This window comes from Ammospiza nelsoni, chromosome 5, assembly GCF_027579445.1.
Source record: "Ammospiza nelsoni isolate bAmmNel1 chromosome 5, bAmmNel1.pri, whole genome shotgun sequence".
Taxonomy (NCBI): Eukaryota; Metazoa; Chordata; class Aves; order Passeriformes; family Passerellidae; genus Ammospiza; species Ammospiza nelsoni.
The window spans coordinates 63,626,592-63,640,506 of NC_080637.1; the positions used below are offsets into that span (position 1 = coordinate 63,626,592).

Consider the following 13,915-nt stretch of genomic DNA (forward strand, 5'->3'; position numbering starts at 1 on the left):
CACAAGGCCTTCTGCAAGTCAGGTTACAAGCAATTTGGCCAAGGTCATGCAGCGAGTGAGGGATGCTGTCAGAGACAGATGGAAATCTCTGTGTTCCTGCTTTAGCTTGATGGTCCCAGCACAACACCTCCATCAGGGCATGACATGCTGGTGATTTATCCAAGCAGTACTTTGCTCAGTAGGTTTTATCTCAGTAGCAGTGGGAACAGTCTGTGTCTTGTACATCCAAAGAGCAGGAAGTGTACCTTTCTCAGAGCAAAATAAGGTCTTTGATCCAAGGATCTTGGCAGTGAACCATACAAAAGGTAATGGTTACATATGATCTTTCTCCTGACTTCATGGAGTGAGGAGGGACTGGAGCAAGCCCTCACCTGCTTGGCAGGAGAAGGTGCATCTCACAAGCTCAGTATAGAATTACAGGCAGAAGTGGAGGAAAATGGCAGGAATCACCAAAGATTTTTGCCATACTGTGCCACTGAACATGGGGAAAGAGCTCCAAAACCTCCAGAAACCAGGCCTGGCAAACCCCAGGACTTACCTAGGAGTGGTTTCTGTGTGAAGTCTGACCTCTGTGTGCCCTATCTGCCTGGGGGCTGCTGTCGCTTCTCCCCTCCAAGACTAAACCCTTGAGGAGGCTGATTCAGGATGGGGGGAGGTTTGAAAGGCCAGAGAGACCAGCCCTGAAGCAGAGCTGCCCACTCAGCAGAGGGATGAGCTGCATGCTGAGAAGCCTGGCTTGCAGCATGATGATGATGTGAATGAAAACAGACAACACAGTTCCATCCCTGCCTGTATTTTGGGATCTGTTTGCTGATGGTAAGCTGGATGCACTCAGGAGAGGCAGACAAGGCTGCAGATTTGTTTGTGAAGGAAGCAGTGGGAGCACAGAGCCAGCCCCAGGAAGGAGGGGGAAAGAAGGTGCAATAAACTATTGCATAATTTCAGTTGCCTCATGAAACCTCTCCCTCAAGGATCCTCTCAGAAAGCAGATAACAGTGGAATGCATCTATATGTGTTTGGAATGCAAGGCCATGTGTGTGACGAATGTACATAAAATTAATAAAATGCAATGGGCTACAATAGGGAATTAGAGATTTAAAACCTTCAAATTTTAAATCACTGGAGCTTCAGCGGTCCTGTGGCAGAGATTCTGGAAAATAATCATGTTTTACTTTATCTGTAAGTCTGCTGGATGAATAATAATTACACAATGTGGCAGACGAAAACCATGTGCTTTTATTTAAGCTTAATCTTCATAGATATGAGGCAGTTATAGAAGGTGAGCTGCTTGCTTTAATGGTATTACAATTTGATAAGATATTAGAATATGCCCCTGCAGTATCTGCTTTCTAAGCAACGATGGATTGGGCTGGAGGAAGTGTTCTTTGCTTTATGCCTTATGGTTTATTTGGGTTTAGACCCTAAGGCAGCCAACACTTCTCCCATGCTCTAAGCAGTCTTCCTGCATAAGCTCAGAGAATGAAAATTGCATTCTTTATGAACCTCTTTATAAAATCTTCTGCTGTTGTTTTTTTTTCCAACTTCTGCTATAGACTCTTCTGCACTTTGTGCCAGAATGACTTGGATTTCAGTCTTACAGTCCATCCTTAACCCATCCTTATCCCGTGACTATTCATATCCAGATCCTCATGAAGGAGTTGACAACACTGTTCCACTGAAAGTCAGCCAAGGGTTGGAATGTCCTGAGCCTTACCAACATTCATGTTGCATCTTAGTGGTTTTCCTTCCTTCCATCCTACAGGATCTCCTGACCCCTTAGATACTAGAGCAAAACAGGAGAGGCTTTCAATGGAAAATCAATGTGGCTTGGCAGCTTGTGAAAGATCTTAGAGAGGGAACTGTGGAGCTGTGTGGAGGAGTGAGCAATCCATCACAGCAGCATGATTTCCAATTCATGGAGGAATGATGAAGAAAATAGAAAGTGAAGCAAGAGTGTCACAGCAAGGGGAAGGGACGTAACCTTTAAATTGCAGGTTTTTCCACCTCTGTGAAGCATTGGGCATTGGCTTCTTGCAGAAGTAGGACAAAGAGCTTGATGGTCTGATCTTTTATGGCAGATCCTAGAGGCAGGGGGAGCTGACACGCTTGTTAGCATTTGACCCAGTTTAAACTAACGGGTTCTGAGGAACAAAGACTGACTGAGAGGTTACTGAGAGGGAAACTTGAACCAAATTGACATTGAGAGAAATATTCATGGCTAGAGATACAAGTACCTAAGGAAGAACAAATCTGCCGAGCCAAAAACCTTCCCTTGCTCTGTTGTACCAGTGACAATCCAGCTGGTGAAGGAACAAAGCTGCTGCCACAGGAGAACAGACCAAAATGAAAGGTCACAGGCAGACCTGGTCTATGCCAGTAAGTTTTTTGTGCCTGTCCTAGTCTGAAATCCTCAGTCCTACCTTATCCCTGTTCCTTGGAGCAACTCATAAGAAGTTCTGACACTGCTTTGTGCTCTGCTGTGCCAGGGACAAACCTCATCTCCCCGGGGTTATTGTTAATATGATTTGATTAGAGGACACCCATTCAAACCCCTTGTGGAACTTTAACACTTTTTGTTGGTGAAAGTAAAAAAAAATACTCATAATCCCAGCCAGTTATCTCAGATCATCCTAGATGTGTCTCATGGCACAATCCTATCAGGCACTGCTGCCTCCCAGGCTGTACAAATGTTTTCTCATGGCATTTGCCTGATTAGTTAGTATGTGCAGCACTTTGTGGTGCTTTTAGTCCTCATCTCTGTTTTTCTCTCACTCTTGCAAGAAGCTCCACAGCACCTTGGTGGACCTGCAGTGACTTCTGTAAAATTTAAGCACTCGGTGTTGCAAGTAGAGCAGAAGTATTGAAAGCAGGGCAGCCTTTTTAAGGAGGCACTGGTGATCACCACAGGGTGGTTTTGGATGGTGAAAGGACAACCAAAATGCCTAGGTTCTGCTAAAATATAATAAATTACAGATTCCTTGGGATGAGAGCCAGGATGGAGGTGGGAAAAAACCCATGAGAGTGCAGAAGAGATAACCAAAGGCAGCATGCAGTATCTAAGCTAGATCAGCTTGGGGGGAAATATTAGAACAACTTAGATGGAGGGGTTTAGGTGAGAAAATCCAGGCCTGGGGACATAACATGGCTTACCAGAGCCCAGGCAAGCTGGATCTGCTGGCACTGGTTGGCAAAAGATCTGAGTGGCCTCATTAGGATGACTTTTGTGCCCAGATCAGTTGTCTTAGGAGAACAAATCAGTGCCCCCACAAAATTCCCGCACAAAAAAGTGTCTGTGGCAGCTGCACGTATAGAAGTGGGGGGTCAGCCTCACAGCTAACCCAGGAAGGATGAGTTTATTAATTTTACACCTCCAATCCCATGTGTTGTGCTTTTCCTCTTGTTTAATGCTATATGCACTACTGATTTTATTGAGATTGAGGTGTCTGTGAACTGAACTTTATTAAAGAAAAAAATGCCCTGTACAGAAGACAGCTAAAGCAAAACAATTTAGAACCAGCTAGCAGCTGGTTTTTACTTAAGGTAAAAAGGTCAGAACTATTGTGTTAATTTTTGGGTTATTTTTAGAAGCATCCTTTAGAGGGGCTGATGAAGCCTCTGTCCTGGACTTCCTGGAGACATCCATGCCATTGGGCCTCAAAAAACAAACATACCTACAATATAAGCACTTGGTTTTGAATGAGAGTCAGAGACTGACTTGTCAAGCTCTTACCATCTGATCCAAAGCTGAATAAGCAAATACAAGTTAATAAACAAACCAAACTAAATAAAACAACCTAGCTCTGGTGCAAAGTCGAGAAATTTACCAGTCTCACAGAAAATTTCTCTGCAGCTCCAGAAAGGTTCAGGTTGCTACTGAGTGCTAAAACAACAAGAACTGGGGATTGTGAGAATTTGTCTTCTTTTTAATTTTTTAAATTTTTTTTTAAATTGGAGATTGAAGTTATTGGGAAGGGAAAAAATTAGTTTAGCTCCTGTCTGCTTTCATTAGAACACTAGAGGAAGCTGAGAAATAAAAGAGCATAAAATTTGTTAATTTGATGAGATAGAGAGAGAGAGATGCTGACCTAGGTGGCTTCGAGGTCAGACAGTTACCCCATGTACCTCCATAAAATGACACAAGGTGGATGAATTATCAGTTTCCTTGTAGGCATTTTCTTATCAAAGGCACTTGTTAAACAAGGACAAATATAAACCATAAAAAGAAAATACGTGATTCACACTGCTAAGAGGTAAAATAAAGGGGTCATAGGAGTCCACAGTAAGAAAATGAGAAGACTGTAATTATTACAGGTGGCATGGACCAAGACTAACAAACAGATGAAACACAAAAGAATAAAAGTGAGAATACTGACTAATATGATATCCAGAATGCTGGATAATACCGGAATACTAGAAAATACTGAATTATCTTTATGATATTCCGATGTCAGAATTATTGACATATGGGGGGGGGGGGAATCTTATCACTTTGGAGAAGAAAAAGTTAGAGCTTCAAAAGAATCATCTCTGCCACTTTAAAAGTAGGTGCCGCTCGCGGACAGAGTTGTCACTATTTTGGCATCGGGCGATCCTAACGAGAAGAATTCTAGCAGCGGGGGTAAAATAATGCTGATTTATTTCTGGACGCGGCACAATGGCTAGTAAATCTTAAATAAACTAGGAACGAAGCAACATTTTAGATTTTTGCTTTGAAACGGAGTGCGAGTAGCCCAGGAATAGCTCTCCCGTAACGTGGCACGGGTGCCATCCATCACGGCGCGGGGATGGAGAGCGCACAAAAGCCATCCCCGTGGGTGGTGGCTGCTGCTTGCACATTGGGCTGGGGAGGAGAAGCAGCCGCTTCCCCCGGCAGGATTCCCGCAGGAAGCGCTCAGCGCCGGGCGGGGCTCGGCGCGTTCCGGCAGCGGGGCTGCGGAGCTCCCTCCTGGGCCGGGGGGAAGAGACATTCCCGATAGGAAGCGGCACCGTCTCCTGCTTTATTTAAATAAAGCCAACCACTGCGGTTCACACGCGGGGGAGCTTTAGGCTTCCATCGCGGATACAGCGGGTGACAAAGGCGCCCGCGGCTCTCCCCACACGCCGGGAACGCGGGCCCGCGGCGCGGGGCGGGGGCGGCCGCGCAGGGTTTAAATGCCCCGCGGGGGCGGTCCGGCAGCGCGGCGTGTCCCGCCCGTCCCCGCCCCGCTCAGCTGACAGCAGCGGGGCCGCCCGCCCGTTCTGTGTTCGGTGCCGCCGCTCGGTGCCCGCCTGCGCGGCCCCGCCGGGGATGGGGGGCGGCGCGCCGTGACCGGCCCGAGCCGCGCTGCTGCCGCCGCCTCACGGAGCCGCCGCCGGCGGGATGAGCGGGAGCGGCAACCCCGGGCCCGGCGCGGCGCCCTGCCGCTTCGCCCACTACTTCGTGCTGTGCGGCATCGACGCGGAGAGCGGGCTGGAGCCCGACGAGCTGGCAGGTGAGCCTGGAGGCCTCGCCCGCGCCGCTGCGGCTCTCGGCGGGCGTGCGGGATGCGCTGCCTCAAAATGTCTGCTCCCCCCGAGGAGGGCAGGAGGAGGAGGGGTCGCCGCGCCGGCGGGAGCCGCTGGGAGGGAGCGACTCTGGAGGATAAAGCATCCCCCTCCGGAGGGGCTGGTGGAGCATCCCCTGAGGATGTGGGGAGCGTTCGGCCGCGGGATGCGCCGATCCCCGCAGGCCGGGCTGCGCTGACCCCGCTGGCCCCGGTCCCCGACGGTGGCGGGGACAGGCAGCCCCCGGCGGGTGCCACCGGCAGAGAAGGGAACCCAGGGTTACGGAATTGGAGGGAGCCGAATGACCGAGCTTTCTGCCGGGGCAGATGGGTTTTCTTCAGTCTCTGCGCTGGAAAGGAGGGGGAGGGATCTGGGGAGAACTGAATATATTAATGGAATCGCATCTTTCTTATGTTTATTCGCACCTTATGTCTACTCAGAAATAGTCTTCCCGCATTCTTCTTTCCTTCTCTACCCCAAAAACGTTACAGAAAAAAGGAACAAAACTATTGCTGCAGGCTCAAATACATTTTCTAAAATGTTTATTTTTGATGGGTTCATGACTGGATATGAGCTGATTATGTTGGCATAAGGCAGCAGTTCTTCCTCAATGTCACTTTTGTTTATGCAAGAGAAACTAAGTCAGGTTTTGACATATAAAATTTGATCAACTTCAGGCTTAATAACAGGGCTTAATTGCCTGGAAGCTGTTTCCTCATGGAGTTCCGAGTTTGGAAGTGTTTAAGTGCCTATGTTTGCCCATTCCCGTGCGTTCTCACTGCAGGCAAAGGAGCTGTGTGTGGCTGGAGTTGAAAGCAGCTGTGAGCCCCTCTGCCTGGCAGTGAGATCCTGAAGATGGGATCCTAATGAGGTCTCTGCAGCTATTGCATCAGGAAGTACCTTGCCTTCTGGTTGTGTAAGAGAAAGACACGATGATCTGTATCACTGGTCAATGTACACTGGTTGAAGTTCATGTTTTTGTCACCAGTGAAAGGGGTGGATGCACTTATGTTTCCAAGGAACAACTTTCCAGGGAGCCTTATCTTGAGGCAGGGTAACTAAGTCTCTACCCTTGGCAGGGAGCACACACTACTGTATGGAGGTGGCCCTGGGGACTCCAAGTTGAAGCGTTAGCTAAATGTACTTTCATCTCTTTGTTTTTTTGCGTGTACTTGTGACCACAGCTGTGTGTTTTCAGTTTTGCTGCTTTTAGTAGAAAACTCCTGACTCCCAGGAGCCTCCTCCCAGCTGATGGTGTGCAGGGTTTGATTTGCATGGTGTGACCTATTGGGGTTTCAGCTACCTAAACTTGGAGTCATCTATCTGAAAAGAAACTATTTTTAAAGCTGTGTTGGCTGGTAGGCTGTGCCTTCCCTGATGTACCCGGACTTTCCAAGTTGTCTTTTGCTGATTTTTGCACCATTTCCCAGGGAAGTGCACAGCTGTGTTCTTGGGGAGCACTGCTCAAGGACAGCCTGAGTGTGGTGGGTTTGTGCAAATGTAGTGCCTCGACTACAGGGCTCCTCTTCTGTGGTCATCCAGTAGGTTTGGATGGACTGCTCCAGCAACACTAAGCTGATTTCAAAGCTAAAGTAATCCCCCTCTTCATTTTTCAGTGAAAGAAAGTGATTTTGGCACATACAGGATAGACCCATTTAGAAAATACAGTGCAGCTGTGAATAATTTCAAAGAGAAATTAACAAAAGTAGTAATTTTTGAAGCAATGTCTTTGTAGCTGGTTTCAACTAGGCAAGGTCCAGCAATATGGTTTGGACATACAAACACTTTTGGTAATGCCAGTTCTGGAGGCATTCTTAATACCTTAGGAGGGTTGGGATGTGATAGAGGAAGAAGTGGAGTAACAGAAATATGATGGGACTTAACATTGCCACTGAGCAATGTTATATTTTTAGGGACTCGTGACATGAGCTTTCTGCTATCAGCTGGAAGCTCAGCAGTGGGAAATGCTGGGGAGGAACAGGGAGTGCTGTGAGCCACAAATACAATGCAGCCGTGGAAGAATTAACTCTGGTTTGAGATGTAGCTGAGAAAACATTTCTGTTAAAGCTTGGGGAGTACTGATGCTGCTGTAGGCAGGTGGTAGTGAGAGCCCATCTAGAAATCTGTGCTACAGATTTCAAAAACTAAGGTACTGCAATAGAATTCTCTGATGTAATAGGCGGGGAGAAAGATGCTAGAGGGAGCAGAAAGTCTGTTCTATCACAGGAAACCCACAAATGGCTATTCTTTCTCAAAGTGTTCTTAAAATTCTTTGTGGAAGTAAATGACCCTGTTCATTCAGTGTTATGTAGCTGTGGTCGCTACATCTTGCTGTCCTTGTGCTTGAAGAGCTTGTCGAGGTAAGTCACAAGGCATCAATGAAAAGTTGCTGTGACTTAAGCTGCTGCACAGATCATCCCCAGTTCAGCAAAAAAAAAAAAAGTAATCAATAACCTGCTTATCCCCAAACCCATGAATGCCTTGGCAGCCAGTGCTCACAAGGCCCCTGCTCACCCCAGCTCTGACTGATGGAGCTGCCTTGAGAGAAGGGACAAGAGGAGCTCTGCTGCTGCCTTGGAGGCCCCAGGGCCTCTCCTGTGAAGAGAGGAGCAGAAGTTAGAAAATCTCAGAGGATTTGAGGTGAACCCTGTGGTGATATTCAGGCAGCTCCCCGTGGTACATGGTGTGCTGAGGAGCTGCCTGTGAGTCAGCTCTGGCGTCACCTGGAGCTCCCTGACCTGTGCCCTGCCTTGCCTGGGGACAGCCTGGGACTCTCCCCACTGTGGAGGCTTTCCTTGCCTGAAGCCCAGAATATCTTTTGACAAAAACTCTCTTCAATTAAAACCAGCAAAAAGCACCAAAAAATCCTCATCTGCTGCATCAGGCAAGAAGTGAAATGTTTCAGTGTTACTTGTGAAAACAAAGAACTGCTTTTCTGATTCTTGTGGTGTTGATAGGTTTGTTCAGAAAATGAAATAAAATCAACATTTATGGTTGTATAGCATTTTTACATGCTTTTAGGGGAGAATATTTTGGTTTATAGTTCTTGTTCCACTGAATGGATGCTCATGCTTAAAATAAGCTTGGTAGATGAGAATTTTCCACCAAGCAAACAGTTCATTTTGCTTAGATTATTTTTTGTCTTTTGCATGTATGATGTTTTCTGGTACAGATTTTTTTTTTGTGAGTTGCTTTGCAGCTGGCTCTTCAGATGGCTGATTTGGGGTTTTTAAGTGAGCTAATTCTGAACAGCTAAAAGCTGTTTACCTATTACTCAACTTGGTAGTGTATCCAGGCACACAGCAAAATTGTGTGTAGATTATGATGTTGTCAAAACACTTGTGGCCCTTATCACAAAGCTCTCACTCAAGGATGGAGGGAAAAAAACCCTTTTTTTTTTTTCCCTGGGGATTCTTTTCCAGGCTCTTTCCAGGGACTGAAGGAGGAAAGGAAACTATCTAAGGATTTCTTGGTGTTTAATAGTTGGAGGGGTTATAAAAGAAAAGCAGGGTATTTGATGTGAAATATCTTGAAAAGCATGAAAATATCAGTATTGGTTTCAGTGCCCTGTAGAACTCCCCTAAAATAGGGTAAAGGGAGCTTTTCTGTCATATGCAGGGCTGATGGAAAATAAATTTCAGTTCCCTTTCCTCTTCATGCCTGCTTCTTTCAGGTGAAGCCATTTTGAGACTATCAGCCTTGGAATTGCATGTGCTCATATGAATTTGTTACAGTAAATATTTAACGTTGCATTTAACAAAAACACCTAATTGTACATTAAATTGTTTCTATCATATGTTTTTTCATACTATGTGAATTTCATGTTCATATATAGTGAGCTATATGTGCAGGGCACAAGGTTTTCTGGCTGTAGCAGCTTTTACCATTTGCTTGGGGAACATGTTAAATTTTGTAATATCTTGTTAGAGTGTCACAAACCACAATTTAGAAAAATCCATAGTGCACATGACTCAATTAAAAAGAACATGAAATATACTTAATTGGGGAAGTAATTTAATTTCCTCTGAAGGAAAGCAGGGAGAGAATTAGGGATGGGTGTTTTGTTCTGAAGTGGAAGGACTCAATTGAGGGTGCAGTTTGGAGGAAGAGAAGGTGCAGTAAGCCAGTGTGGGAATTGGGACTTGAAGGACCATGTTGGATGGTGCCTTCTCTGTCTTAGAATGTGAATATTGGTGGAGTTATGGCTGCCTGCCTGCTGCTTATAAGATTTTTATAGGGTTTTTCTCCACACATGAGCTGTAAATGTTACATTACACTGTCTAGTTTTGGCCATTTTGTAAAGATTCAATGTCTTACCATCCTATTCAGTGTATGCTTGAAAACTCTAGGGAGCTTCATTACCCTACTGTTAAGATCAAATTCTTTATTTTAATGGCCAGCAAAGCAGAGAGTGGATACTGGTCATGCTGACTGTAAATGCTGAATGTCTTGGGGAAAATGCACATTTCTTCTACCTTATGCTGTTTCCCTACAAAATATCCACATATTGGTAATTAATTTCCCTTCAATGAAATGGTAAAATCCAAACAGGGCATGCTGCAGTCTGGCTAACTGTGCTTCTTATCTAGTAGGCTCTTATTTTTAGAAAGCTAAAAGACTTTTTTGTCCTCGTGTGTGCTTGGCACCTGCGTGCTGACGCCCCGCGGAGCCTCCCCGCCGCCTGCGCCGTTCTCCTTCGCACTTCCTCCGTGCCAGGGCTGTGCGCTGCCAGAAAACTCGGTGGCATTACTACAGGCATACAACTTCTTGTGTGCGTGGCTTTTCTGAAAATAGGCAGTTGGATTTTTTCCTAGTTTGCTGGAAATAGACTAAGTTTCCCTCTGCCGAGGAATATCTGATCAGTTGCGATTCCTGTTCGTGACTTGCGCAACTGACGCAAATGGAAAGCAGGCCACAGAAGTTCTGCTTTTCACTTTTAAGTGTGGTCCAGATTTGCACAAAGCATTTTTGGAGGGATTGTCCAGAGTAAGTAACCTGGATGTGGATGAGAATGGTGCAAGTAGAGGCAGAGATGGTTTATGCTGTTCGAGTTAATAAAGCTTAACTTGCTCCTCAGAAGCAGTTGAGGTCGATTGCTTAGGATTTCTCATCTTTGCAGGGCTTGTGGGAGGAATGGAATTCAAGAGTTTCTCCAGCCCCCCTTAAGAAGTGATGCTCAAATGCAGCACTAAATCTTCTGACATTATAGCTAGGAAAAAACCAAGTCTCATGGATTAGGGATTGGATGGACTAGCCAGCTTATTGAAGTAAATGTCATTTTTTGTGAACTGTCGTAATAATAGGGAGATACTGTGTATTCATTTAGGAAACCTGTTTGATAAAAATCTAAGCTGGGTTAGTATTTTGTTCATGTGAAACCAAATCTTATTCTGCATACATAAAGTGTTGCTTTTCTAGTTAAAGGAGAATGGAGATAATCCCTGCTTTTGGAAAACCCAGATTGGATGCTGAAACAGAAATAATGTTTCTGCTCTCTTCTACATCTTCAAAGGTGGTGACATGGATAATTGCTGTAATGGTTCATTCTTCTTTTTTTGCTATTGGAGGAAACCCGAATTCCACTGTAATACCACAAAGGTTTTAATTTTATTTAAAAAAAAATTTGAATTATGCATTAAAGACTTAGTTCCTATAGGAGGATTTCTGCAGCCAAAGGAGTCAGTGCTTTTTATAAAGAACTGTCAATATTATTGATAAGTATGATCTCTATTTAATAAGGAGTAACTCTGTCTTGCTGGCTTGGATAACACACCAGTTTGTGGAATTGCTGATGGCTGTGATGTATTGCTGTGTTTCAGCAATAGCACTTTCATTCTCTATCTGCATATATGCCAGAGAAATGCAGGATTTAAATGCTCACCCAGCCCTGATGTGACTATTCTGTTATACATTTGCCTTCATCTAAGTTTTTTTTACTGTATTCCTTTGAAAATAAGGTACTGATGGGGTTGGAAAAACACCATTATTCCTATCAATAGCACTGACTCACTAATGCTAAACCAAAGAGAATTTCTTGTACTTTGCTTGCCAGATAAGCTGCTGTTTTGATTTCCACTTAGACAGACTAAAGCCTCTTGCACGCTCGGAGGCTGCTTGGCTGCCCGTGGCTGCTGCAGTGGCAGAGAAGCAGAAGGTGTGATAGTGTACGTGAGGGGCTTTTTCAGTGAGGATCCCAGAACTGCCCTGTGAATAGTGCAGGAGGCAGCCCTTTTCCTTCACACACTGTAATTGCAGCAGTGATCAAAGCAGTGCCAGGCAGAATGGCTGAGCTGCTGTCCTTTAGAAGAACGACCTAAATCCAGCCCTAATCTTGTTCCTGCGCAGCAGCCTGAAGTCACTGCTGGCCCCATCCTGGCGGCTTAGTGCTGCAGTGGCTGTGGAGAGACGGGGTCCCAGGCCCACAGCCTGTGCCACAGAGCCCTGGCAGACAGAGGTGGCACGCAGCCTGTGCCTGGGGCACAGAGCCCTGGGAGACAAAGGTGGCACAAACGTGGCACGTCCCGGGGAGCGCAGTGACAGTGCCGGATCGGGATCGGCACGGTCGTGTGTCGGTGGGGAGGGTATGGATGTGGTGGTGGTGTGAGCCTGACCTGCTGCCAGGAGAGAGACCCCTGTGTTGGTGTCCACCTCTGTCCTGTCCTCAGGGTGCTGGAGGATGGAGGCATCAGGGGTAAGGTGATGCTCACCGCCCTGCAAACGGAAGAGCGGTAACCACAAGTATGTCAGAATTGCTCAGGGCGGTGCGTGACTGTAATATTGATTTCTCTGCTCAGCTGTTTTCCTGTGTCCTCGCCAGAGCCTTTTCCCAGTGCTGCAGGAGCTGTGCCAGTGCCCTGACACCCTTCCCACAGCTTGCCCGTGCCAATGCAGAGCTCCATGCAGGAATAACTCCAAAATCAGCTGCTTCAGGAAAGCTGCACGTAAGCCAGCAGGGCAGGGGTGTCAGGGCTCTCTTGCCTGCCTTCTTTCACCTGCTTGTCATGGGCTAATCAATTTGTCCTTAATGCCAGCTCGTCCCTAAAACGTGCTGGCAAGTGTACAGCCCACAGAGGCTCTGCGTGGGCTGGCACTGGGTATGTGGCTGGCACACTGCTCCTGCTGCAGTTCTCGTCTGTTGCAGTGAGGGCTGGACTCAAGGAGAAATGTGAATGAAGGGGAAAAAACAAACAGTACAAGAACTTTGATGCAGTTAAAGCTGTGATCTTTGGCTGGTGCTGTTTGAGATCATGTAGGACCACTTACATATGTGGAAAGAGTTTCTTTTTGAGCCGTTTCTGGTGTGCATGGAGAGGAACTGTGTGGAATATGTGAATCTCTGTATAGCTCATGACTGAGCCTACAATTTTTGTCCTTCTCTTGTTTTTTTTTTTTTTTTCCATTATTTACCTCTTAACCAGTGAATAGCAAAAATATATACAGTAGGAAAAATTGCATTGAGGAAAACTAAATTTGGTCACGAAACAGCCTTCACTGTGGTTTTTTGATCACATTAGCCATATAGATAATCCCAGAAGTAATTAGGGAAGAAATGGTGATGGGTCATCATAGTAAAAGAAACATTCTGGGGGAATGACTAATGTGTGATAGACTGCTGAGGTGTCAGATATAGGCACGGCTGGAAGAAATTTCTGTTACATTACCAGTATGAAAATATAAACAATGCCATTTGTGCTTGTTGCTTGGAGTCAAAGATAATTTTTAATCATCTGCCTGATCAGCTGAAGATTCTCTCATTAGGGTGTCCTAGGCTTGGTGGAGGTGCCTGGCTGAAAACATGAAGCCATTCTCCTTTGAGGTCTGAAGTTTTGCTTCTACCTCCATGCCTACCCAAGCCATGAAAAATAACATCACAACATCCAAGCAGATGCTTGAACAGTGAAATGTGAAGAATATTCCATGGGAAAGAGGAATAGGAAGAGTACTTCTGTGGTTTGAAGTACTTTGCCCGATCTCAGTGACCTGCTTCAAGTGATAGTACAAAAATTAACTCTTACTAGAATATGATATTGGACAGAGGGGTCTGTTTTTGGTGGATCTGTAAAGAAATCTTGTTCTCTTCTCAGTTTCTTATAAACACGTCAGCTGTTCTTGGTTTGTGTTCAGAGGCAATGTTTAAATATGTCAGTCTTGTAGAGTAAGCACCCCCTCACCCTGGAGCATGAATTTGAGTTTGCTTTACAGTCATTTTAACCATCAAATTGCAATAATAATTCTGGGATCTAGTAGCACTTAAAAGAAAACCTAGTAAGCTTTATATCAAGCTTGATATGGAGTCAAATCATGCTTTGAAGCTGTGTGAGTGGCAAGTTGCACAGCATGAAAGCCAGAAGTATCCTCTGTCCGCCCCCTTCTCGGTATTCTCTTGTCATGT

The 13,915-nt window shown here is 45.6% G+C and overlaps 1 protein-coding gene across 2 annotated transcripts in view; it reads left to right on the top strand.

Moving 5' to 3' along the window:
* Positions 1–5,231: 5,231 nt before the first annotated feature.
* Positions 5,232–13,915, top strand: part of DENND5B (DENN domain containing 5B) — a 105,885-nt gene continuing 97,201 nt past the window's right edge. For both annotated transcript variants that reach the window (XM_059472182.1, XM_059472183.1), the window contains exon 1: positions 5,232–5,471. In XM_059472182.1, the coding sequence (XP_059328165.1) occupies positions 5,360–5,471 (112 nt within the window). In that variant the 5' untranslated portion in view covers positions 5,232–5,359. The remainder of the gene's footprint in view (positions 5,472–13,915) is intronic.